This window comes from Lichenostomus cassidix, chromosome 14 (assembly GCF_008360975.1).
Source record: "Lichenostomus cassidix isolate B80296 chromosome 14, HeHo_3.0, whole genome shotgun sequence".
NCBI classification, from domain to species: Eukaryota; Metazoa; Chordata; class Aves; order Passeriformes; family Meliphagidae; genus Lichenostomus; species Lichenostomus cassidix.
In genome coordinates, this window is record NC_139495.1 from 5,087,128 (window position 1) to 5,112,402 (window position 25,275).

Here is a 25,275-nt window from a genome sequence, read left to right on the forward strand (position 1 = left end):
CGGACGGTGACATTCAGGTGTTTTATGGTGACTTTTAACTTTTTCTCCTCCAAACGGAGAGAAAACATCCCTCGCAGTGACTGATTCCGGCCTCCCCTGGTGGCCGCCCCTTCGGGCAGGGCGTTCTGACGTTTTTGTTGGGGAGCAAAGGGAATTACTCTCGCCCTCCGCAGAGCGGGTCCCGTGTGGGCACAGCGCGGTGCCCGGGACGAGGCCCCCCTCAGCCGCAGCGCTCTCCGGGCTCGGCCCCGCCGGGCCAGCCCGCCCCTCGCCCGCCCCTTTCCCCGCCCCTTCCCCGCCGCCGGTCCGGCCGCCACCGCCGGCTGCTCGGCCCGGGCTGGGCACGGCGCGGCGCGGAGGGTCCGGCCCTGCCCGGCCCTGCCCGGCCCTGCCGAGCCCCGGCGCCCCCCGCGGGCCATGGCGGCCATCCAGAACCTGCAGCTCTGGTGCCGGCAGCAGTGCGAGGGCTACCGCGATGTCAGCATCACCAACATGACCACCTCGTTCCGCGACGGCCTCGCCTTCTGTGCCATCCTGCACCGACACCGCCCCGACCTCATGTGAGTACCGTGCCGGCTGTCGAGGTCCTCTGGCTCGGCGGGGCTGGGACCCCTGCCCGCGGCCCGAGACCCTGGCTGGGCTGCGGCCAGCCTGCTGTTCACTGAGCTAGGGATGGGTTGCAGCCATCCTGCTGTCCATCGAGCTGTGGATGGGCTGTGGCCATCCTGCTGTCCATCGAGCTGTGGGTTCTCCATCCACCCAGAACCCTCGCTGGGCTGCAGCGATCCCGCTGTCCATTGAGATGTGGGTGGGCTGTGGCCATCCTGCTGTCCATCGAGCTGTGGGTTCTCCATCCGCCCAGGACACCTGGCCAGACTGTGGCCATCCCACCATCCATCAGGTTGTGAATAGACTGTGGCCATCCCGCCACCCATCGAGCTGTGGACGCCAGGCTTTCCACCTTCCTTGCCCTCCTTGCAGGCACATCACCAAGCAGCATTCTGCTCACACCCACGCTCAGAATCTCCAAGAGAAAAGCTCCACTCTCCCAGCCTACGTGCTGGTTTTTTCCATGTGTTCTTCCTTTTTCCCTTTTCTTCCCTCAGTAGCTGGATTATAGATGTTCTAAATGCGTCTTTGCCATTGCAAAACAAGTTCAGGCACTGATCTTTGGGGCAGTGTTTCCTTCTTTGCTGCTGTGTTTGCTCTGGCTGGGCTTTCCTTGCTCAGCCCGACAGCAGTGCAGCGCTCACAAGTCGTGAGGCGAGGGCTGTTTAAACAAAATGCAGTAAAAGGGCAGGGCCCCACAGCCACTGGATTCCTGCACATCCTTGTTTTTCCCATCTAGAGCTCTGTCTGTGGGAGGTTAAGTGCATTCCACACCTTGCTGGTGCCGTAGCTGGTGCCCAGTGAGTTTTGAACTGTCCCTGCCCAAATATTAACGTCTGTGAAGGTGACTTGCCAAAGGGAGTCACAGTTTCAGTTTCATAGTTGGGGTTTTTCATTTTTGTTTTTTTTCTTCTGGACTCTTTGGTCTTTGAGATGGGGCAATTGAGGGGGAAGATTAAGGCAAGGCAGCACTGAAAAGAGTTCCCAGGAGTACTGATGTGTTAGGTCTCTCCTGGTCAGATGTGCCCAGCTGAGTGTGGAACAGGTTGGGTGGTCTGTACTGCAATTTTCCTCCTGTTCCATGTATTCTGCCTTTTTCCTCAATCTTCCAGGACAGCCTGCCACGTGGGTTTGTGTGCAGACATCCCTCTTACAAGTGTCTTGCTTCTGGTTGAACTTGAGAGACGATCTCTTGCTGTTTTCTCTCCTCTGTTGTCTCGAAACTTGACAGAAACTGGAGCAGACTTCGGCAGTGGGAGGTTTGTGCAGGAGCTCCAGGAACACTTTGTTGTCCCAGAGCTTGGGCAGTCACCGTGGTGCTACTGTGTATGACTTCCTGACATGTTGTCATGTCCATGTGACTCCAGATATTTCCTTTCCTTCCTTTGATTCACAGTCCCAAAAAGACACAGTGCAGGGGCAGAAAGGTTGAGGTGTTCTCGTGGAGGGGCTGTGACTGCTTCCTGCAGCTGGCCCATCCGGAGCATGGCTGTACACAGGGGCTAAGTGATGTAAGAATTGGAATAATCCTATTGCCCAGTCTAGTGAGTTGTTTATAATCCTTGAACTGTGCAACAAGGGCTGCAGATAGACATCTCTTAAATAAATTGTCCTGTGCTGAAGAGGGAAGATGTTCCTTGAGGCGTCTCTCTGTTCCTCTTCATTTTCCTTTATGATCGACATTCTGCCTGACTTTATTTGGGACCTTACAGAAGCTCTTTCTGACTTGGACCAGCTCAGCATGGGCTTCCTGAAGGTTAAAGTAAGAGAAGCCTTTATTTGTGACCTACTTCATCAGTGTCAGTGCTGTAATACAGGAAAGCACCACGTGTATCAATGACTGGGCAAAGTCCTGCTGGAAGGAAATGATGCTTTCAAGTGGCTGGTGGTCAGGGCTGCTGGGTGCCATGTGTCGGATCCTGGAGCAGAATATTTGTGCAGATTCTCCATGTATCCCTAAAAGCATCTCTGAGTGTTCTTGGTGCAGGGGACAACGGTGGAGAAGTGCAGCTGGCTGCATGTGTGACTATGACTCCTGCTTCCCAGGGGTCCCTCCTGGGCTTCTGTCCTTGCTTCCACCAAAGATCCAGTTAAACATTAAAAACATCAGACTGAAAGTAAAACTAGAAAGGGCTAGTTGGTGTTTGGAGACCTTGGTGTGTTTGCAGCAGCTCTGCTGCATAAATCACTTGCAGAGCATGATTCAGTCAGAGCAGAGTTTTGCAACAGTGTGTTTTCTGTCTTAGTTTACACAAATGACATTCTTGAGCTGAGTGCAGGGAGCCTGAAAAATTACCAGGCAAACTTCAAGCTCAAAACATGGACATAATCATGGGCTTCTCTTGTGGTGTATGTGGCTCAGAGGACAGGCTGGTGTGGGTCTCTCCTTCCTTCCTGTTTTCTTGCTGGAAAACAAACATATGGAAAGTATGATAACGTCTCTTGAACTTAGCTGATATTGGCTTGTGTGTTACCAGTGAACAGGGACGGCTGTGTAAAATTAGAAATGCATTTCCCACACACTTCCCGCTCACGCAAGGATGCTCAGGAGGAGTGGAGATCCATGCTGACTTACTGTGGAAATTCACTTCTTTTTTGTCCCAGCTGTAGAGTGTTTCAGAGTCAGTCCCAGCTGGGCACATGCACTGTGTCAGGCAAGCTCCAGCCCATTTTCTGGGATGATTGTAGAGCCTGGGCACATCTCCTTTCAGAGGGATGTGAAGCCTCGTGGCAGCATGGTGGGGAGGCTGAGGTCAGCAGCTGCCACGTGTGGTGGTGAAGGTTGTGCAAGCTTCAGCCACGATTTTAGTGGCCTTGTCCTGATAAATGAGTTAGAGGAGGCAGGGGAGCTGTGCACGCTCACTCAGATATTAATGCCAGATGTCAAGGAACGGTTTTGATTAAGATCCTGGGATCTTGCTCTTTCCCAGATTGCAAGCTGGTGTTCTGGGAATGGGATGGTGGTAAAATCCCCCTTGGCAGCTGAGCAGCAGCAGTGCCCTTTCCTCCAGCAGCACTTGCAGGTCATTGTCAGCTCAGCAGGGCAGAATGAGGTCACCCTGGCCCTGCTGGGAATGGGTTGTCTGCAGTCTCCATCTCCTCAGCCAAAGGCTGGGGTGAAGCAGAGCCTCCTGCTTGGCCTGGTGGGTTTGTGGTTTGTGTGACAGGCGCGGGCAGGGGGAGGATGGCTTGAGGTCACCCTGGCAGCACTCTGCAGTTGCCAGCCAGAGCAGGGCAGAGTGGAGCAGTCATTCCTGAGAGGAGGATGAGCCCATGGGGGACAGCTGGGATTCCCAGCCCTGTCCCACCTCCCCAGGTTTACACCTCCAGAAAGAGCACAGCTGAAAGGTCTGGATTTGAGTCCCCTGTCCAAGGACTGTGAGCTGGCAAAGGATGCCTCCCTCCTTTTCAGTGATCCTTTTGACTGCACATCTCATTATCTGTAGAGAAAATAGCACAAAAGTGCCAAAAAGCAGAAACTTTTTCGGTGCCATCAAGGCTCTGGGATTTTTTTCCTCAGTCCATTCCAAGGTCAAGTTTCCAATCAAGTTAGTGCTTGCAGCAGCAGCAGAGATTCCTCCTATGGAAGCACATGTGCTTGCAGGACTGTGGCATATTTGTGAGTGCTGGGTCTGTGCAGCTGGAGCTGGGGGTGGTCACGGAGATTTGTGGGCATGAGAAATACTCAGCCACTTTTTTGCTAGGGAAAGGTTTTTTTTGGGAGCAAAAAACTTCTCTGCTCTTCCTGTGCTAGTGAACTCCACTCTGATTTGTTTCCAACACTGGAGGCTCTCTCTTGGGTCACATTTATATTTTTCACCTCTTCCAATTAATTCAGTTGCCTGTGTTTTCTCAGTGGAGAACTCCTACTTCTCTGTTTGTATTACCTTTGCTGTCTTAGGATTATATTGGTCCAGAGAGCTTTGATATTCTAAGATAGGAGATGCACCAGCAAGATCCATTTCCAAAAGAAATACATGTAAGCAGTTCACCTGACTAGCCAGGGAACGAGTGATGCTGAGAGGTCAGGAGACTTTTGAAATGACCAAATAACCTGGTTGTTTGCACTCTCTTTTGAGGAATAGAAGGGGACTTGAGACATTCACTATCAAAAGATTGGGGTTTTTAGGTCTCTGCTGCATGCCAGGTAATGCACATACCACCACAGCAAACAGCAGTGAGTGTGGCTGAAGGCCATTAACCCAAAATAAATAGTAATTCCAGTGTCTTACATGTCAGAATGACCAAGGATGCTGGAGCTCCTCTTTGCTCTTGCAGTGTTTTGTTACCTTTCCCTGCTACAGATACTATTTGGGAGCAAAGCTGGGAGTGAGGCAGAGAGCTGAAATCACCTCCTTCAGCTGCCTCTCAGAAAAAGCCTATTTTCTGGCCTGACTTAACCCAAGGATGGTTGTATCTATTGTTTCACTGACTTTTTTGGCTCATGTTTATTTTTGTTGCTCTTTTTAATCCATTGTCTCAGGGCAGGGAAATCTTTGGGCAGGAGCACTGCTTGAAGGAAAACCTCTGCAATTCCCTTTGATTTTGCACAGGAAAGAGTCTATGATTTAGAGGTGGGATGTGCCTTGTCTTTAAGCGCTCTTTGGGGGAGTTTAACCTCTTGGTCTTATCTGTCATTCTTTCTCTCCTTATCCCACATAGCAATACCAGATGTGGGAAGCAGGGAGGAGGCACAGGCTGTGGCATGATGAGCAAGCCTCTTTAAGGTGCCTCTCTTATTTATGATGTAATGCTCCACTTTCTGTGCTGAGTAGATAAAGGACCTGGCTTACTCCTTGCTGGTACAAGCAGTGGAAAAAGTTCCCCGGCTGCGATACAGATCATGTGTTTGTCTCATGAATAAGTCATTTTGAGCCAGCTTTGCCCTGGCTCTCAGAGTTACCCTGGCTCATCCCAGAGGTGAGGGACTAACTAATACGATGGGTCCACAGCAGATATGAAGGTGCTACGTACAAAAAATGCAACAGTTGGTGCTGGTGTCTGTTTATCAGTGAGAATTCCCTCTCAGATATCAGCCTCTCGCTCAGCTGTGTGCCAGCAGATACAAGGATTGTAAAGTGAAACGGGGTTATCAGGAAGGAATTGACCCTGCCCACTCGCCTGGGCAGAACGGAGCAATGGTGGAGTGCAGGGCTGCCAGCCAACAGCCAGTTTTGTATTCCCTGTTTAGCAAGTGCCAGTCAGTTTAAAATAAAGCTGATTATGGCTGTTTCCTAAGCATGGGACACTGCTATGGGCAAGGGAGCACGCTGCTTTGTGGCTCTATTTCCAGTAGCACAGACTCTCCTCTCTGCTTTCATCCCTGTCCCTGCACATCCCAGATTCTGAGTTCCCAGCACAGCAGAGACAGTGGCATCTAAGTTGGATGAGGGAAGGGGAAAGCAAATCTGGGGAGAGGTGAAGAGGGAAGTGATGTCTGGGGACAGCAGAAAGGAATTGTTGACTTTGGCTTGAATTTGCAAACAGTGATTGTCACTTCCTTTTCAGTTACTGATTATGATTACAAATCAAAAGTTAACAGCCCTGGGGAAAGCAGAGTAAGATTTCTACTGGCAACTTTGGTGTTATCAGATGCAGTATGGTGTGGGCTAAGGTTTTCCCAGGCAGATTCTGGTGCTGGTTTCATGGAGCTCTGCCAGAGGGAAAAAGAGGATTTGAAGCCAGAATTAATGTGCTGCAGGACCCAGGAGCTTCTGAGATCAGGGGATATGGGTGTATTGGAGAAGCATGTGATACGTGCAGTGTGTGAGGGATCCATGAGAGACCTCCTTGGAGCTGAGCTCTCTCTGTGTGGAGACAACTTTCAAGACAGGAGAAGAACATAGATGTGACTGGAAAGTACATTCAGGGAGAGAGTGTTAAAACCTGGCCAGCAGGCATGGGTATATCTTTTTGAGGTGGGAGAGAAGCAAGGCTTTTGTGGGGGACAAAAACCCACCGCTTGAGCTATGGGTTGCTCTTGGCTGTCTCAGCAGAACCCCTCAATCTGCCTGGGACATTCTGGCATCAGCATGTCCTGTCCTCAGGCAGCTGTGGGAGTCAGCTCTGCAAGGATAGATGTGCCAAAATTGTCTTGGGCTCCCTGTGGGCTGATGGCTGTGTCTGCTGTGCATCTCTGTCCTGGTACAGCAGGTCTGTGACTCTCAGGTGGGATCTGCCAGGCTGCTCTCTCTGGAGCTGTCTGAGGGTGGGATGGGATGCTCTGTCCCCCGAGCCAGTGAGGCTCCTAGAGGTTTGAGAAGCTGGAAGTGAAGCAGCTCACTCTGCATCACCAACCTGAGAATTCTCTCTTTTTGTATTTCAGAAACTTTGACTCCCTCAGAAAAGAAAATGTGTACGAGAACAACAAGTTGGTAAGTGACTTTTAATGTTTACTTTTGGTCTAGCCCATGACTTGGCACTTTGCTCATGTGATCTAGCAACAGAAACCCTGCAGACACAGTGTGCCAAGTGTTCAAATCCTTTGCCTTATTCTGCACCTTCCAGCCTTCTCCTTTGAGCAGCAATGCCCAGGCTGGCTGGTTGCTTGAGAGCACCTTCAGACTGTTCATACTTCTTGGCTGGCCACACAGTGATGCCTGTTTCCAGTGTGTCCTGTGACAGCAGGAGCTCAGACAGAGGTGCTAGAGGGCAAAACATGGACATGTTGAGTATGTGATGTTCCTGAGGGATGGAACAGGAGCTGGGGAGTAGCTGGTGTGAGAGGGGAAGCACAGGGAGTGTCCTCCCACTTCTGTTCCTTCCTGGTGCAGGGAATCAAGGTGGATACATCCTAAAACCTGATCCTGCCTGGGCACTTCACTGCAGCCTGGCATTGGAGTTTCTCATGTTCTTTCAATAAAGAAAATAGAAGTTAGGCAGGCCAACCCCCTCCTGCACTGGATTCAAGCATGGTGTTAGTGATCCAAGGAAGGATTTTCCACTCCCTCTCTCCATCACAAAAGGAGAGGCAGTGAATTATAACACTTCTCTTCCCTTGGCATTGCTCCACTCAGTTTCATGGCTGCTTGGCAGGAGCTTGGGCTATGAACGAACCATGGCAGCTTACTCTTGTCTGGGCTGGAGGAGTGACATGCTCTCAGGCAGTGAGCTGACTGAAGTGCTTCTCGCCTCTGGGAGAGCTAAACTTTTACCCCTATGGCTCCTTAGCTTCTGCTCCCCTTCATCCCTGGCCATGTCCACAGCTCCCATGGCAGACCCTCTGTCCCCAGGCTGGGGCTGCAGCCTGTGAACAGTTAGTGACGCTCTGGTGTTCAGCCCTGTGTGTTCCTCTCCTCAAGGGGAGATTCAGACCCCACGTTTTGCCCTGGAGGTTTGGTATTTGGCAGGAGTCAGGGCCTCTTCTCCATGGAAAGATAGCTTGGCTGAAGTGCTGAGGATCCCTGAGTGTTGCTCCTTCTCCAGCTGGGCTGACGGTGTCTGCTTGTGTCTGGGAAATGAGCTCTGCAAGCTGCCTCTGCTGCTTTTATTAATGAAAAGCTTCTTTGTGCTTCTCATAAAGACTTGCTCCTCTCCTTTGTTGCAGTCTGTGTGTCCCCTCCTCCCCCTTTCGTAGTTTCTTTTATGTCCTTTGTTTTGCTCTCTCTTCCTCGCTCCACCTGCTGCGGGATGGCTTGTCTGTGTTGTCCTTTCACTGCTGGTGTCCTGCTGCCTTGGCTGTGCTGTCAGTGGGATTGACCTTCCACCTCTCTTCCAGCTCCTGGGCTGGCCTCCCCCTTGGACTGCTCTCCATCCTAGCTCCTGCACTTCCTTGCTCTGCCTGTCCTTGGGATACAAGTGGGTCTGATTTCTCCCAGCACTGTTCCTCTGCTATTGTCCCAACCCTCCTTGATGCCTTACTAGTCAAAAACTTCTTTTCAAGGGCTGTATTGTGCATGTAAAAGCATCTTGTTTAAACTGCAATTTGCCACATAAGGTCTTCTGTCAAGGAGGAATGTGTCGCTTCTCAAGTGCCACAAAACCAACCCCAAAGCCTAGAAAAATTTGAGTAGGTGGCATTTTTTTGCTAGATATTTCAAAAATTTGTAGATAAGAGATAAGTGTCTAGAGGCCTTGGATTCAGTGCTGGTTGATGGTGGTGTGGTGTAGCAGGTAATGCCAGAGCCAAACTGTGCCAGGCCAGCTCAGGTGGCCTTGAGTGTATCACTTTCTTATTTTGCATGGATGTGGCAACAGTGGCACTTACCCCCTGGACAGCACTTGGAGCTGCACTGATGAAAAACATAATGCAAAACCAACATGTTGGTCCTTTAAAGCCAGCCTGGGCAGGTGGGTAGAGGAGAGGGACAACTGGTCCTGTTTAGTGGTGATCCCATGGGGTCTTCAGGCAAGAGCAGTTCCCAGGAATACAAGGATGCTGCAGGCATGGAGACACCACATCCTAATGCTGCTCTCTGCATTGCTCACCAGGCTCTGGCCAAGCCAGTTGGGTGCACAGAGCATCCTCCTCTTTGTGGTCCTGCACTTGTTCTGTGCCCACTGCCCCGGTGTCACCCATGGCACAGTGTGGCAGGAGGTGGCATGACCTGTGTTCCCACTAAACCTCACACCAGGAATGTCCAGCAAGAAAACTCAACTGGTCAGACCAGTTGTGCAGCCAGTGCAGTGGGGAACACTCCAAAGAATGTATTAAGTACCAGTTTACAAGACAGGAAAGTGCCAGGCTGGCTGGCAGCTGGGATGACACAGCCGGTGGTAACTGGCTGAAAGCATTTTTAATGTCAGCTCTGTTGCATTTTTACTGGGATACCCAATGGAAAAAAATGGTAATTATCTTGCTGAAAAATAGTGGCTGTTTGTTTCCTTCTAAGCAGGAATGGTTGGCTTGTGCACCAACACTGTGTGTGTCCGTGCCAGAGGTCAGATGCGGAGTGGTTTAATATATTCAAGTTTTTTTTAACCCTTACCCTGTGGACTTAAGCAGTAGCCTTTCTTGTGCCTCTGGTCTTGCAAGTGCTCTTTTCCTTTGCTGTATTGGCATTTCGACAGGGATTCTCCAAAGGGAGAGGGAAAGGATTTTTTCCCATAAGTTGGGAAGAAACAGGGCTGGAGAAGGTCCTTAGTAAAAACCCTAAACTGAGCTGAGCAAGGGTGAAGTTTGGATGTTGCAAATTTTTTTGTATTCTATTACAGGCTTTTGTTCAGAGGCAAGAGAAAATAGCTTTTGCCTCCTTTACCTGCAGTTTCAAAGCAGAGGGCACCACAAAGAGGAATATTTACCCCAAATACATGTTAGGCAGCATGGAAACAGTTAAGCTGGAAGGGAGCTGTGTATCAAGAATTCTTCTACATTACATCTCTCTTCCCCCTTTCTGATCTGGGAGAGGGGGGTCCCTCCTGCAGCCCAAGATTTCCCATTTTCAGATGGAGAAGAGCAGGCAGGAGGAGTCAGGAAGCTTTAACATTTGCACAGCACTCAGAGATGAAAGCTGCCTGCAAGCACCTACCAGCCCACCGTTAATTGGGGAGCGCTCCAGGTTGGGCTGGGAGCCTGGAAATGAGTCTGCCAGCCTGGACTGACACATCCCCTTCTGCCAGGCCTGCCTCTCTGCAGCTGTGCACTCACAGACAGAGGCAGGCTGGAGGAAGAGCAGGGGAAGCCCAGGTGAGTTACTGTGCAGTGAGCTATGGCCAGCTTGCCAGGCCAGATTTTTGGCTCCTTGCCTGGATTTCTCAAGGCAGTGGCTGGAAGCCATGACTCTGTTGGTTCCTACGATGTAGGAGTTAAACTGGTGCAGCTGTTCCCCAGTAGAGTTATTATTTGAGTGGGGCTGTTTGCAGTGCACTTTCTTACTTAGGATGAGGAGCAGCTCTGCTGCCTGGTGTGGACAAGACCCCCTCCATTTTTATTTTTTTTTCCCTTCTCCAGGCATTTCGAGTGGCAGAGGAGGAGCTGGGAATCCCAGCCCTACTGGATGCAGAGGATATGGTTGCTCTGAAGGTACCAGACAGGCTGAGCATCCTCACCTATGTTTCTCAGTATTATAACTACTTCCATGGACGGTCTCCTAGTAAGTAACATGTTCCCTGGAGGGGTGGGAAGGATCAGGGTTTCATTTCATGCTTTCCCTTGCCTCCTAACAAGCTTGAAAAAGCAAAATAGACTGCACAGAGGCCTTTTTGGTACCAGAACTATTTCAATGGGGAATCTGATGTCTTTGCACACCAGTCTGCAGTTGCACCAGTGCTTTTGGCAGGGTACAGGGTCATGTCTTGTCTCTAAAACTACTGCCTTAAAATGTAACAGTGTAAAATTTCTTATGGTCCAACCAGGCAGGAGCATTGAAGGTTCCTCTCCATGGTCCCCACCTCAATTTTCCATTCTCGAGCACCTCCAACCCTCTTCCAGTCCTTGCTACACCTGAGGGCTGGTGAGAACATGGAATAGAACAAGGCTGAGCTTGTCTCTGAGGCAGTGCCAATGGAACAGCATCGATGTTCCATTCATTCTATTCATTCATTCCAGAAGGAAGGAGAAAAAAATTATCACCCTAAATGACATAATTGTGATAGAAATTCTGACAGGCCACAGAGCTGCCAAGGCATTACATTCACATACTGGAGAGTTTATCTGGGCTCACAGGAGCATTATTGTAGTCTTGGTTTATATTTGGCTTTAAGCTCACACAAAATGAAATAATATAATAAACCAATTTTACAGGTTCCTCCAGAGAAAACTTTAGAAAGTGGGACATGAATGACTTAACTGGTTAAGGTGAATCTAAATGGAGGGATATGTATTGAAAATGTCCTACATCTTGGATAGAAAGCACAATTCATTCAGAGTTGCCTTTAATGTTTAAACACTTTCTACTTCTCCACCTCTTTACACATTTATGCATGCTTTTCTTCTCCCTCCACAACTTCTTCCCTCTTCCTCTTTGTTTTTTATTTCTTGTTTTAAAACCATTCTGATTGAAGTCAAACAAATTCCATCGTGTTTGTGCCAAGTGGTGAGAATCTGGGTCAGGTTGGGGTCTTTGCCCCCTCCCCCCTGCATCTTGTCTACCACGTCATCAAGCACAGCACATTTTTATACTCTCCAGTGTCCCACAAAACACTTTGGTTGCATTCCTGTTGCTGGGGTGAATGTGAATGTCTGAAAATGAGCCCAGCTTGGAATGTGCCCTCTGACACCAAGCAGAATCATGGAATCACAGTCATGCCCTTTGGATGGGTTCCAGCAGGACCATGAAATAAGCAGGACACAAGAGGACAGAGAGGGTGAGCAGACAATGTTTTAGTGAGGTCATGCATTTGTGGAAGAGAAGAGTTGAAGCCACCCATCTTTGTGCTGGGCTTTGGGAATTCAGTAAATGGCACAAGTGGGAAGTGAGGGGGAAGCCCAAGCCTGAGCTGTTTACTGGGTCAGCTGTCCCCTGGTCCCTGCAGTTGGAGCCCTGGGTGTTTATTTGGATAGTTAGCTTTCTTGAGGGTAGGCTGCTGGGAACTGGGCTCCCTCTCTGCTCCCTGCCCTTTCTGTGTTTACTGAGCAGGGGATAATCTTCTTTCAAACGAGTGGCAATTTAAGTGGCCACTAGGAAAGTGAAGCTGTGGCTCAAATATCCCACAAGGAACACAGAGATATCTCATTCGGAATAGGAAGTGGTGCAGAAATAACATCCTTGTGAGACACTTGGGGGTTGTGTTGGTAAAAACTTTGCAGGAGGCCTTATTTCCCAGGGAAGTTTCACTTTCCAGGACACAGGGCATCATTCCCTGCTTGACTGAAGTGTGTTGGAGATTCCTCTTTCTCCACTTGTAGTGAATTTTGAGGGCATTTCTTCACTTTTTCATTCCTTTTCATTAAATTCCTTGAGAAGAGAAAAATCAGCAGTTTCAGCTGAACGTTGTTGCAATTCACTTGTTTCCTCTTGCCCCTCAGTCCAGTACAGAACTGCTCATGAAAGAAGTCTGTGTCTCCTTGTGTGCTTTGCATGTTACTCATCAGGCACCTCTGGATATTCTTATTTTGCAAATTACTCCTAAACCCACGAGTTTTCCTTATATTCCCTTAAAAATCTTCCCTTCTTCCAGTTGGAGGCATGGCTGGAATCAAGCGTCCTTCCTCTGAATCTCCAGAGCAGCATCCTGGGAAGAAAACTGCTCCAGAGCCTCCTAAGCCAGTGCCACCAAAACTGCCTCCTGCCCACCCACCAGCCAGAGCTAAGCCAAAGGAAACCTCCCCAGTTACCACGGTAAGAAATGTGGGTTTGGACCTTAAATCTGATCAGTGAGATGGAGAATGCTGGGCTAGTTAAGGCTCCTGGTGGTAAAGATTTAGTCTCTAAATTTTCTGCTCACTGTGAGGGATTTAATCCAGAGGTCTGGTTCGGTCATGGATTGAGGTAGGAGTCACTGGAAAACCATCAGCCAGCCTGGATGCATTGTGAACAGGACATGGGTGTCTTAGCACATGGATTTGCTGTCTCCAGATGCTGGTGATGGAGATTTTTACAGGATGAAGTATTATTTTTGTTGGAAAACATTGATTCTATTATTTGGAACAGTTTCAAAGCAGAGTAGGGATGAAAGCAGGGTAGAAGCCCTTTCCCAGCTAATTTAAATCAGAGACCTTTGCCTACAGGCAGACAGGGCACCCTGGTCCTCTGGCTTTGTGGGAGGACCTTTCTCCTTCTGAGAGCTGTTCCACTTCTATGACAAAGGGATTAGAGGGAGAGGGGATTTCCTGGATATCACTTCTCTGTCCTGGCTGTGCATGCCAAACACTCACCCGCCTGGGAGATTTGTAGCTGTGTCCAGGGCCATGGTCCTGCCTGCTCACCCATTGCTTCTCCCCACAGAAACGGGTCCTGGCAGAGAGTGGGAATGTCCCCAGCAGCAGCTGTGGGGTGTGTGGCAAACATGTGCACCTGGTGCAGCGCTACTTGGTCGATGGGAAGCTCTATCACAGGAACTGCTTCAGGTACAGCAGCTCCTCAAAGAGGGGGCATAGCCCTGGGGGACACAGAGGGCCAGCCTGGTTCCTTTGGGACTGGAGACAGAGTGGTGTGGCACATTTTGTTTATAGTGGAAGCAATCTGGGCTTGCTCTTGACCTGTGTGTAAGGGAAACTCCCTGCACAAATCTGTTTTCATTTATGCCTTTCCTACTTCAGGCTGTGCTATAAACAGCTCCTGTTCTGGTGCCTGAGGAATGTGCATACAGGGTCTGCTTGTCACCAGTGTGGTACCTTCACCTTCCTGTGGATGGTGGAGTTGTGCCTGCACTCCCAGCTGTGTTTCAGTGACCTCACAGTGCTCTGGAGGATGTTTCCTGAGACTTTTGTATCCACAGGTGCAGGCAGTGTTGGAACTTGCTTCTTCCTGGAAGCTACAAAGCTGGGCCTGAGCCCGGCACGTTCATCTGTACCAGCCACCAGCAGCCAGACAACGTCCAGATCTCTGGGCTCCACAGTACTGGGAACAAACCTGACAGTACCCCAGCCCCTACTGCTGCCAGGGCATTCCAGAAAGCAGCAGAACCCAAGAAACCAGAGCAGGTGTTGAAGAAACCCAGCCAGGAAGGCTTCACTAATTCAACCAAGCCATCTGTTTCTTCTTCTGGAAGCTCTGGCTTCAAAAGTGTAAACACTCCATGGTCGTCCTCAGCTGTAAATAAATCAGGTGACTGCAAAGGTGCCTCGTTGGGGAACAAAACAGATCACCATGAAGGCACCCCATCAAAGCCTCCTTGGACATCTTCCACAACAAAAACACAGCAAGCCCGAGAAAATTTTTTTCGGTCATTAGAGTCCTCCAGCAATAAAACTTCTGACACTCAAAAACAAGTCCAGTCTCCTCATGGCCCTGATAAAACTGCCCCTGCCAGAACCACTGTGGAGGTCAGTCGAGGGAATGCTGAGAAGGATCAGGCACGTAACCATATTATACAGGCTCTGTCTGGATCAAGCACTTCTCCAGGCAGGCCAGGAGGACTCAGTTCCAGTGGCTCCTCAGCACCTAGCAGGTAAGCACTATTTCTCTTTCCCTTTTAACTGCCAAGATGGTCCTTGGGATAATTTGGAAGAACCCCTGAATCTTTCTTTGCTTTGTCCTGACTGCTTTTGTGGCTCAGTTTTAAAGGCATGTAGAGGGACACATACAAATCATTGGAACAGAGGCCAATTAAAAGGTCCATCCTTTCAAAAAGACTCACTAAGTTGTTCTTTTTTGCAGTGGCAAGTTTTCTCCCACCAGTTCTCAGAGTCCAGCTCCAAAAACACAGCCCAGCAAAACAGGGTACACAGCACCAAAGCAGGAAAAGATTACAGACCCTGTGCCCAAGAGCCAAGCTGCCAGCAAACCTGTTGATTCTTTGCACAAACCAGAATCAAAAGGCATTAAAGATGAGAGCCAGGCTGCCAGCAAACCTGTTGACTCTTTGCACAAGCCAGAGTCAAAAGGCATTAAAGGTGAGGATGGGTGATTCACACAGCTCTGCTTGGACACAGCACTCCAGATGTGTCCATGGCTTTTGTCCTTTCTGTCTGTACCACCATGTAAGGGTTTTCTGAGCTGTGGGGCTCAACACACCTCCATTTATCCCTGTGCAATTACTCCCTCGAGCATGGTGAGTTTTACTACTCTGAGGATCTCAAGGTATTTGAAGTTGTACTTGCTCTCATCAAACATTGGGACCATGGTGGCTTTCAGAGGCTTGGGTAGACTTCCCCAGATGGGAGACCTTGCCAGAACTTTGGCATGATTTTTTGGTTGCAGTTCGAGGTCACCAAACCTTCTTGTCTGTTTTGAACCAAGCTTCCACCATGGTGACTTAGCAGTGGGCCAAGGGATGATATTCTGGGGGTTCCCAATGTCTCAGGCACTTTCAGGTGGCCTGGATATTTTTGGGCCAGATGCACTGTCTGTCTGCAGTTTGCTGTGACTTTGTAGGGCTTTTTGTCTCTCTCTCTTCCTACCCCAGCCTTTGGTGTCGGAGATCTGAGCTGTTTGTGTTCTACTGCTGTCAAATGTGCCTGTTCATTTACTTTGTGGCTGTATTTCTGCAGCTGTGTGGTTTTAAAGCATTTGATCTGCAAAGGACAAAATGCCGCTGAGATTATTTACTGCCTATTGTATCTGAATCTGTCCATGTTAAACTTGTTGAGCTGCTGCTGGTTTGCTGCAATAACATCATAGTATCTGCTCCAGTGCATGGCTTATCTAAGATTCTCCTGAGACTCAAATCTGGCTTGTTTCTTTTTATTGGATGTTTTTGTTCTTGTTTATTTTTATTTACCTTGCTATGTTCCTTTCTTCAGGAAGCACAAATGTTGGTGAAGACAAGTCTGAGAGCCCAGCAGGGTGGAGATCTCGGCTGAAGCCTGTAGCCACCAAGTGAGTGTCTCTGGAGCTGGTGGGTTTCCATGACAACTGTGACCATCCCAGATGGAGATCAAGACCACAATGTCCAGAACTTTTCCTGTGGACCGTTCTGCAAGAGGGATGGTTTCCTACCTTTGTCTTTCTTCTCTGCAGGGACCAAGATGGCTCTAAGAAACCTACTGATAACTCCCAGGTGGGAACAGGGAGCCCAGCACACAAGGAGACGAAGCCAAGCCTGTTAGTTGTCCCACCAGCAAAGCAGGACTCTGGTATGAAGGACAAAAGCTTTGCCTTCATTTTGCTCATCAGGAAGGGAACAGGCATTAGTGCTGCAAGGCACATGTGAGGAATGTGTTGGTGGAGACTGTGCTTTGCTTTTAGGGGTCTTTGCTCTCTGCACCTGGTTTGGCCCTCTGGTGCCTTTGTTTTGTGCCTTTGATGGGTTGCCTCTCATGCCTCCCCAAGGAGAGGGCCTGAGTCTCCTTAGAGTTCCCTTCTTCTGCAAGACAGCCAGCAAGATTTCACTTACTGTCTCTTGCATGTTTGTGTAATGTTGAGAAATCTTGGTGATGGTTCCCAACTGTTTATTCTCCTCCCAAATGTTTATTCTTCTCTTACTCTGGCCTTGTAATCAGTGTTTCCTTCCATGTTTACTTTGGGCTTATGCCCTTCATTATCATCAAGAGAGGACTAGGACTAGCAATGGAGTTGGCTAGTGATGAGTGCCAGAGACATTAGACAATAAAGGGATTTTTATGAGATGAGGGTTGAAGTTTCTTATCCAGAACCTTCCTGTGCTTCTTAATCCAGCTTCATCTGGAAGGAATGAAAGAAAGGAAGCTCCGGGATTCACAAAGAAGTTGTTGATTCCCAGCTCAGATCTTGTCAGGAGCTGTCAGAATGCAAAGCAAGACTGGGAACATCCTGGAGGCTCTGCCAAGAAGGAGGAAGATGGCAACCAGTTGAAGACAAGCACTGCTACATGTAAGATCTCTTCTGCCTACTAAAGTCACCCTCTCCTCTGCACTGTCAGAGAACATCCTGAGTGGTCAGTATGGGATATGTGTCCTTAAGTTTTCTGTGGCTAACCCTGTGGCTGTTGTCATGGGGGCAAAATCTGTGTAATTAATTTTTATTAGCCAGCTTGGCCTAAGCAGGAAGCAGCAAGGCCAGAGAATTCAGTGGGAAAGGAATAGGAATTTTTCAAGGTCACTGCCCTGTCATTCTTTAGACTCAGTGCTATGAAGAGGACCATCTCCTAATTTGGCGATCTGGAATCTAGTTGATGTCTCTGTTCCTCCTCAGTTGAGTGGCTTTAGGAAATGAAAGGAATGGAGAACTGTCAACCAGAGACTCCAGATGGTGCGACTCACAGGAGCAGGAGCCAAGGCTACTGTTTCTTGGATTTCAAAGATGTCCTGACCAGTTTGTTCCTACTCTTAATCCAGTTTCTTACTCCCGTTTGTTCAGCCACAGCTTTTCTGTGCACCTCTCCTTCAATGTCCAGTTATCTTTGCTCTGACATATCCCACCACAATGCTAATGAAACTTTCTGGAACTCACCTGATGTTTGCTGCTGTTCTGTTTGCCCAGTTTCTTTGGCTCCCCTTTCCTTACCTCATCTAGCTCTGTCTTACCTGTCTGGAGTAGAAGATTCTAACAGCAGGGCTCAGTCCTTCCCCTGATATTTGTCTTTGAGCAAGCAGGATGGGTCCTGATGGCTCAATGGCCTCATGCTTTATTGTTTGTCAGCTGGTTTCAGCATTGTCCTTAGCCAGCACCCCTGACAGGTGAAAAAACATTCAAACTCCAGTTGTGTTGTCTCTTTTAGAAGTTTGATGTGCCTCCTCTGCCAGCATTTTCCCAAAACTTTCCACCTCCTCTCTCCTCAGACTCAGCCCTAGGGTTCATTAGTCTCTCCCAGGAAGTGAGCTGTTAAGATAAGGGAGGCCAGGTTTATATCCTTCTTTCTAAAGCTTAATGGTTGCCATGTGGGAGGGCATTGGGAAACTTTCCCGGCAGTCTCTCCCCACTTTCCCCAAGTGTGTCACATGAAAAGTTTGTTCCTGCTGCTGTCACTGGGCAGGCTGTGGGTTTAGGACAGAGCTGTTGCTCCTCTGTGTGGGTGTTCACCTCAGCATTCAGAAAGTCCCTGTGAACAGTCAGCTGCTGTTCCTGCCTTCAATCCTGGAGGCTCTGTGAGGCTGTGGATGGTGAACATTTCTGTAGATCATTTGTTTTCTTTGGCGGTGTGTGGTGTCTTCTGTCAAGAAAAGAGGCTCCAGGGTTTTCTTGACAACTGTCCTACTTCCAGCTTGCTGGCAAGCAGCCAAGCCATCCTGTGTCTGTCAAGCCAGAACCTGAGGGTATCAGGATATCAGATCCTGAGCTGGTCACAGCATCATTTTACAGGCTCTTCCCCTCCAGTGACCGTGGCCTTCTCACCATCAGTGGTGCAGCTTTCTGCCTTGGCTGGAGGTGCTGCAGAGGTCACTTGGAAGGAAGCTGGAGATGCAGGACTGAACTGGAAGAGAGAAATGTTTAGGCAGACAGCTTGAGGCAGGCCAAGTCCCTCTTGGAGGAACCTCTAAGAGAAGTGTCAGTTGCAGGCAGTGCACAGAGCAGCAAACCAGCAGCATCCAGAGGGAAGAGATCCCTGATGGAGGCCAGCAGTGCAGGAACAACACAGCCTCATCCAGCATCTTCTCCTTTTGCACTCTTCCTAGAAAGCACAAGGGCTGGGCAACTGGAGAGCTGTCCTTGAGCTCTTCCTCAATTGCCAGAGACCCTCAGGAGGCTCCTCTAGTCTGTCTGTCCTGTCTTTCTCCTTGTGTGTGCTGAGCCTGCATCGCTGCTGCTTTTGTTACAGCCGTGCTCTTTTGATAGTAGAGTTTTCCTTCCTTATCACATCATCCACGTATGCCTCTGTTCTCTCTCAGTGGTAATTATCCAGCCCAGCCCCTCGGGTATCCAAATACCTCACACTCTTCTGTAGTTATCCTTGCAGCACAGTTGGGCAGAGGAAGCTGAGGCACAGCGGAGCAAATACACATTGCTTAAGGATTGATTTTAATAGGTGTCCAGGGCCTAAATAATGCAGTGTAGTGGGGCCTAAGGGACTTCTCACCTAGGAAGTGTTTTGTGGGAGGAATTGAACCTTAGTTTCTTGAGATCTACACTGAAGTCCCCTAGACCATCTCTGTTTCATCAGTATTTACTGATACTCCTTTGTAAAAGAGCACTAAAGGGACATTTTTAGTATGTCTTGGTGTTTCCTGTGACAGTAACCCAGTCTGTCTGTGCTATCCTTTGGAAGCTTAATAAGGGATGTGTTTTGCCACAGTAAATACCCTTTGGGTTTTAACAAGATAGTAAATGAACGTGGAAGTCAGTATTCTTGGGTGGAAGTTCCAAAGTCACACCTGAATTAGGTGACTGTCTATACCCTGGGGATGAAAGCAGCAACCTGTGACCTGAGTGACAAGCCACAAGGAGTAAATCAGGCTGTGAGGACATCTCTTACCTTGGTCAGGCATGTGAATGCATGTGTGTCATTTGTGACCTCTGGTGGGTAGCTGGGACGTGTTGTGCTCTGGTGGTGTAGGCACTGTCCCACACCATAACATTATTTAAAGGTTGTTGTGATATTCTTTGTGTGATTTTTTTTTTCTTCCTTTTAGTTAAACTGCCTGTTCCAAAAAGCAAAGACAAGCCTCAAGTGGTGTCCCCAACCAAGGTATGGCTGGAAACTAGGTGTAAGGGGAGCAGCCTGGGTTGTTGGATATCCTTCTGGAGTGCGTGTCCAAATACATCTGTTTGTCTTACTGGGAAGGTTTATTTGGATACCCAGGGAAAGAGTGGAAGGCTCTGGGGCAGAGACAAGGTGGAGAAGCTGCCAGTTATCTCCCATGCAGGGAGAACAGGAGCTGGAATGAGACAGAGCCAAACAAAACTATGGTAGACATTGCGTTCCCCAAAGAGAGAGGGAGAATGTCTGCAGGCTGACAAGTGTTGATGGAGTTATCTCACAGCAGGTGTGTCACAGCCTTGCAGTGGCCACTGCTCTGTTGTGAGCAGCCAGCTCTGCATCTCTGCTGACCTGGCCCTCCCTGGCTGTGGCTCTGTAGTTGGGCTCCTTATGCCCTTTCCCATCTCTGTTGTGACCTCAGCAGGCAGGTCTGAAGGCATTGAGCTGTATTTGGTCCTACTTTTTTTTCCTAGCTGCACCCAGACTACCTCCCTGAGGAGAAAATCCAGGAGAAGGTTCGTGACATTGAGAAGCAGCTGGATGAGCTGGAATTGAAAGGAGTGGATCTGGAGAAGCAGCTGCGTGCCTGCGAGGGAGGTAAAGGAGCTCTCTTGTGGTGGGGAGGTGTGAGGCTCATGTCCTACCCCTGGGTACTCTTGGCTCCATTTTTAGGAGCTCAAGCTGTATATGAGACACCAGGTTGCCAGAGATACCTGGTATACAAAGATGAAGCCCAGGGAATTTTGAACCTTCTCTGTCCATTTGATAACATTTTTTTTGAGCAAGGTCTTGTGCTGATTTGGTTGAGGATCAGAGAGTTTTGGGAGTGGAGGGCTGCTATTGATCTGGCTTTTGGATCCCAAGCCAGGCTGGCCATCATGGCTGGCTCCAATTCTTCAGGGCTTGGTGGGTTCCTGCTGAGGGGCAGAGTTGAGGCAGCCATGTGGAAGATGACCTGGGTGTCCTGTAGCAGAGTATCCATGAGCAGCTTCCTTGAATCCAGAAGGAGTGACCTGCATCCCTTGTACACAGGAGTTCCAAAGATCACCTTTTTTCACTTGAGGTGGCCTGGGGCTCATCCTAGACTCTCCCTTGAGATGATTGTGTGTTTGAGCCAGGAACTGATGCAGCTTCTTGCCTTTTGTCTCCTCTGCAGATGAATCCGAGGATGCACTTATGGTGGAATGGTTCAAACTGATCCATGAGAAACAACTGCTGCTCAGACAGGAATCAGAGCTGATGTACAAGTGAGTACTACCAGAAATTCACCCATCTGCTTGTGCACTTCACCTGTGAGCAGTGAAGGACAGGGAGTGGGGCAGCCCAAAAAAATAATCTGCCAGTTGGTGGGATGAGAAGGATCGAGGATGGCTCTGGAAGAGCTGCCAGCATCATGATGTGTTAGCTGGTGGGTCTTTGAGAACCCAAGGTCTGTGAGGAGCTTTTGAGGAGAGAAGTGTCGGAAATGTGATGGAGGAAGATTTCCCCTGACCCGTCAGCCCCTGCCTAGGTGGTGAGCAACACAAGATGAGACTTTAGCATGACAGGAGAAGAATTCAACCCTGGGGCATGGCAGGGCAGTAAGTCATTACTTCTGTCATTCCTTCCAGGAGGAAGCAGCAGAACCTGGAGGAGGAGCAGTGGAATATTGAGATGGATCTGCGACGCCTCATGAGCAAAGCAGGTAAAGACTGGCCACAGTGGGAGTCCTGCTGGCCCCAGGAGCCTCCACTTTGTGTGCAAGGTCTGGGATGTCCTTCTGGTCTGAAGGCACTGCCAGGGATTGCAGGTGCCCTGCGAGTGTTCCCTGTAAGGTGCAGACTCCCTGTAACATCCAAGCCTCCTCTGCTTTGTGAGGGGATGTAGGATGTTCCCCTGAGTGTGAGGATTATAAAACTAGACTTGCTGGAGCAGGGTGGAGGCAGGAGGCACAGTGGGGAGGTGCTGCCTGTAGCTGTGAGATGGGCTTCCCTTGTCTTGTGCAGAGGAACTGAAGACACCCAGGGAGAAGGAGCAAGAGAAGGAACTGCTGGAGTCGTATCTAAACATAGTCAATGATCGGAATAATATTGTGGATTGCCTGGATGAGGACAGACTCAGGTGAGGGCCCTCAGATGGTGGGAAATGAGCCAACACTGTATTTCCATTATATTTCCCCTGCTGCCCCGGCTGTAGGGGTGGATGAATGGCTGTAGTCCAGACTTCTGCTCCATGAGAGGTGGGTGGTCACCTGTCATCAACCATCTTGTCCTAAATGCTGCTGTCTTGACATCCTTGGCAGCTGTTGGAAGGAGATCAGGACCACAGCCCTGTTCACTCCTCTCTCAAGCTAAAGCTGCTGTGGGAACAAGGGCTGTGAAGATGTGGAATGCGGGGGAAAGAGGGAGAGGCTGGAGATGGGCAGGCTGGAGGCAGTATGGGAGATGCAGGAGCAATCTGGGAACATGAAGTCAGGAATGTGCTCGTCTGCTGCAGCAAGTGAAGGAACAACTGTAGCCAAGAGCTGGATGCTTCCCAAGTTCAAAGGAAGACTGCTGTGTTAAGTAGCTGGAGTTGTGCCTCCTGATGCTGAGAACAGCCTCCATTTCTTGACCTCAGAGCACCAACTGCTTGTGGGTTCTAATACTGGCCAGGACCAGGTGGTCACAGCAGTGTGCTTGTCCCTGATGGCAGTGAGCACCTCTGTAGAACCCTGGGCTGCTGTGTCTCAACTTCAGTCACCTCCTTGGGTGTGGTGGTGTCTCACCACTCTGCGAACTCAGATGATTCATCAGCCAGCTGGAAGAAGGTCTGGAAATCCCCACACAGGCCCTTGCTTTCAAGGGAACCAGATGGAATTTGCTAATGTCTAAGACTCTAACTGTTGGTTTTTTTTTCCTGCAGCCTTATCAGGGTAGGCTGTGGAGGTTGGTCATTTCTGACTAGGGGAATAAGAGCAGTATTTAAGTGGTTTTTGGTGTCTACCAGCTTGTCATGAGCACAGCAAAGTTTGCTAATACCTTGCTGTTCCTTTACAGAGAGAAAGAGGAGGACAAGATGTTGGCAGACATGATCCAGAGGCTGGGTAAGGGCCCTTTCTCCTCTTACAGAGCAGCACTGGGGAGCACTGGAGCTGTGGGTCTCAATGTGCTCTGTGTCTGCTCCCTCTCCTGCAGATGGATCTCTTGAGAACCAGGAGCAAGAGAGGAAGAAGAACAAGTTCCGCTTGTCCAAAATATGGAAGCAGAAAAAATAAGAGTAAAGCTGAGGAGCTTGATGTTCTTTTCCCAGTGGCCCAGAGAGACCCATCAAAGGTGTGGTCCTTCCTCAGTGCTGCTTTCTTGGAGCTGTGCAGGACTGTGAGAGGCCCCAAGAGGCCCATCAAAGGTGTGGTCCTTCCTCAGTGCTACTTTCGTGGAGTTCCTGGACTGTGAGAAGCTCCTCTGCTCCCTGACATGGAGACTGCAGGTTTGCTGACCAAAGGGACAGTGTGAATCCCCTTTGGCCCTGGCATGGGACCCAGGGATACCTTTCCCAGCAGATGGACTTTGAGGACTGTTTTCCTTCTTTGGCTCTAGCTCAGAGCTGGTTTAGCCTTGTTGGCAGCTCAGGAGGGCAGAGCTCAGTTTGCCCACCCTGTGCTCAGATCATTACAGTCCTGAATGCAGGAGCATGGCCCTGCATGGCACCCCATGGTGTCCCATGCCTGTCACCAGGGCTGCACCCAGGACACTGCACCGGGCTGTGGAAGGACCATTGTCCCTCCCTTCCTCCCTCCCTGCTTGTGCTGTGGCTCTTTGGCCAGGATCAGAGATGCAGAGCAGGAGAAGCTCCGGGGCAAGAGGGATTGATGGTTTCCCTCTCATCAACCAGTGCAAACTGGAGGCCCCACATTTGGGGGGGAGCAGAGAGCAGAACCACCTCTGTGGGGTGGGATGTTCTCAACCCACAGTGGTTTCAGCAATAGTGATTTGTTTCCAGACCTCTTTTGGAAGTTGCCGTAGGCTGATTTCTCAAAGCCATGCGGGGCTGCTCACTGCTTCATTCCCTCTGTGGGGGAGATTTGTAGCCTCCTTATTTCTCTGACTGCTCAGTGAAGCAGGGTTTTCACTGTCTGTGTCCTATTCTAATGAAAATGAATAGAACTCTCATTTTAATAACCTGTGCTAACTGGGAGCACAAGGGAATTCATGGGTTTGCCTCACCCCTGAGTCTTCTGGGACCAATATTTCAATTCCTGAGCTCCATCCCTGGACAGCCAGTGCCCTCGAGGGGTGCTGTGTCTCACCTTGGCGAGACCAGGAGTGTAGAAGCAGGTCCTGGGCTGTTGCAGAGAGTCTTTCCACTCTTGCCTCAGTCCAGTGCCTGCAGCCAGACACCTGCCCTGGGTGCACCCTCTCTTCTCAGTCAACCTGGGGAGGAGCAGGAATGGAGACAGCCGTGGAAAGATCAGATTAATTCATGGTTCTTCTGGCATGCGTGGACCTCCTCCTTCCACGCCAGGTACTCGAGGTTTCTCGGGTCCTGTTTTCATCAGGAGCAGGGATTTTCCTGGAAGTTTGCTCCCGGCGGCAGAGCAGAGGCGATGCGTCCCTTTCCCACGAGGTGGCAGTGGGACTCTCCGGCCCGGGCAGGGATGTGCTCGGGGTGGGACACAGTGCCTGAGGGGCTCCCTGGTGCCCACAGCGGGGACCGTGTGTGTACAAGTGGTGGGACACCAGACCTGCATGTGCTTCTGCCCAATAAAGAACTGCTGGAGCAAATCTCAGCATCCCGGTGTGAGTTTGGGATACTGACTTTGGATTGTCCTGGTCACTGTGAGCACTGACAGTCCCTCTCTGGTAATTGGTGTGCCTGTGATGGGGTAACTGCCCTGCCCAGAGCCTGCAGGACAATGGCATGGCCTCAGGGAGCAGTGGCACCAAGGGGTTTTTCCCGGATTCTGTTGACCTGCCTTACCCAGAGGGGAAGATAAACTGGTTTGGGGGGACATGCTGACCACAGGGGCTGCCACACTGTGCCTTGCCATCCTGGGCTGCTTGTCAGGAAGCTACTTCTTTCCTGGGGCTGTGTGTAAATGCAAGGGGAGGGAGGATGGCCTCTCTTCTAAACTGGGCAGTAGCAGCAAATCCCCAGAACTAAACCTGCCTTTGTGGGCTGCTAGCTGAGAGGAAGGGAGCTGAAACCACCTCTGCTGAAGGAGAGAAATACTTTCCTGATGAGCTATCCCAGGCTGTCATTATTGCTGGGCTTTCATCTTTCCAGCCTCTGATTCTCCATCCTTGAGAAGTTTAGTCTGCATGGATTTGGAGGATGGTGGCAGCATCACCTGAACACATCCAATCCTTCCCTCTCCAAACCTTCACCCACCTTGAAAACAGGCAGGAGGCAGGCCTCTGCAGGAATGTGGTAACAAAGTGCTTGAACAACAACCCCAGGGCCCTGTGGTGGCAATGGTTGGACCTGCTGCAGGGTTTGCTTTTTTGAGAAGGCCAACTGCTGCCAGACAGCAGGCAGTGGCACACCTGCAAGCTACAAGAAGAGCCAGGAAGAGGTTTTAGAGAGAAAACTGCTCCTGTCTGGAGTCTGTTT

At 49.9% G+C, this 25,275-nt stretch overlaps 1 protein-coding gene across 1 annotated transcript; it reads left to right on the top strand.

Annotated features, from left to right (window-relative positions):
* The first annotated feature begins 285 nt into the window (after positions 1–285).
* On the top strand, positions 286–24,446 carry MICALL2 (MICAL like 2). The gene is given in 18 exon segments (XM_085074585.1): positions 286–560; positions 6,935–6,983; positions 10,499–10,640; positions 12,667–12,827; positions 13,434–13,555; positions 13,927–14,598; positions 14,808–15,043; positions 15,893–15,968; positions 16,110–16,225; positions 16,767–16,940; positions 19,637–19,692; positions 20,178–20,301; positions 20,861–20,951; positions 21,315–21,388; positions 21,690–21,804; positions 22,722–22,768; positions 22,860–22,930; positions 22,932–24,446. Coding segments are annotated over 18 exon segments (2,655 nt in total). The 5' UTR covers positions 286–417; the 3' UTR covers positions 23,118–24,446.
* Positions 24,447–25,275: the final 829 nt, after the last annotated feature.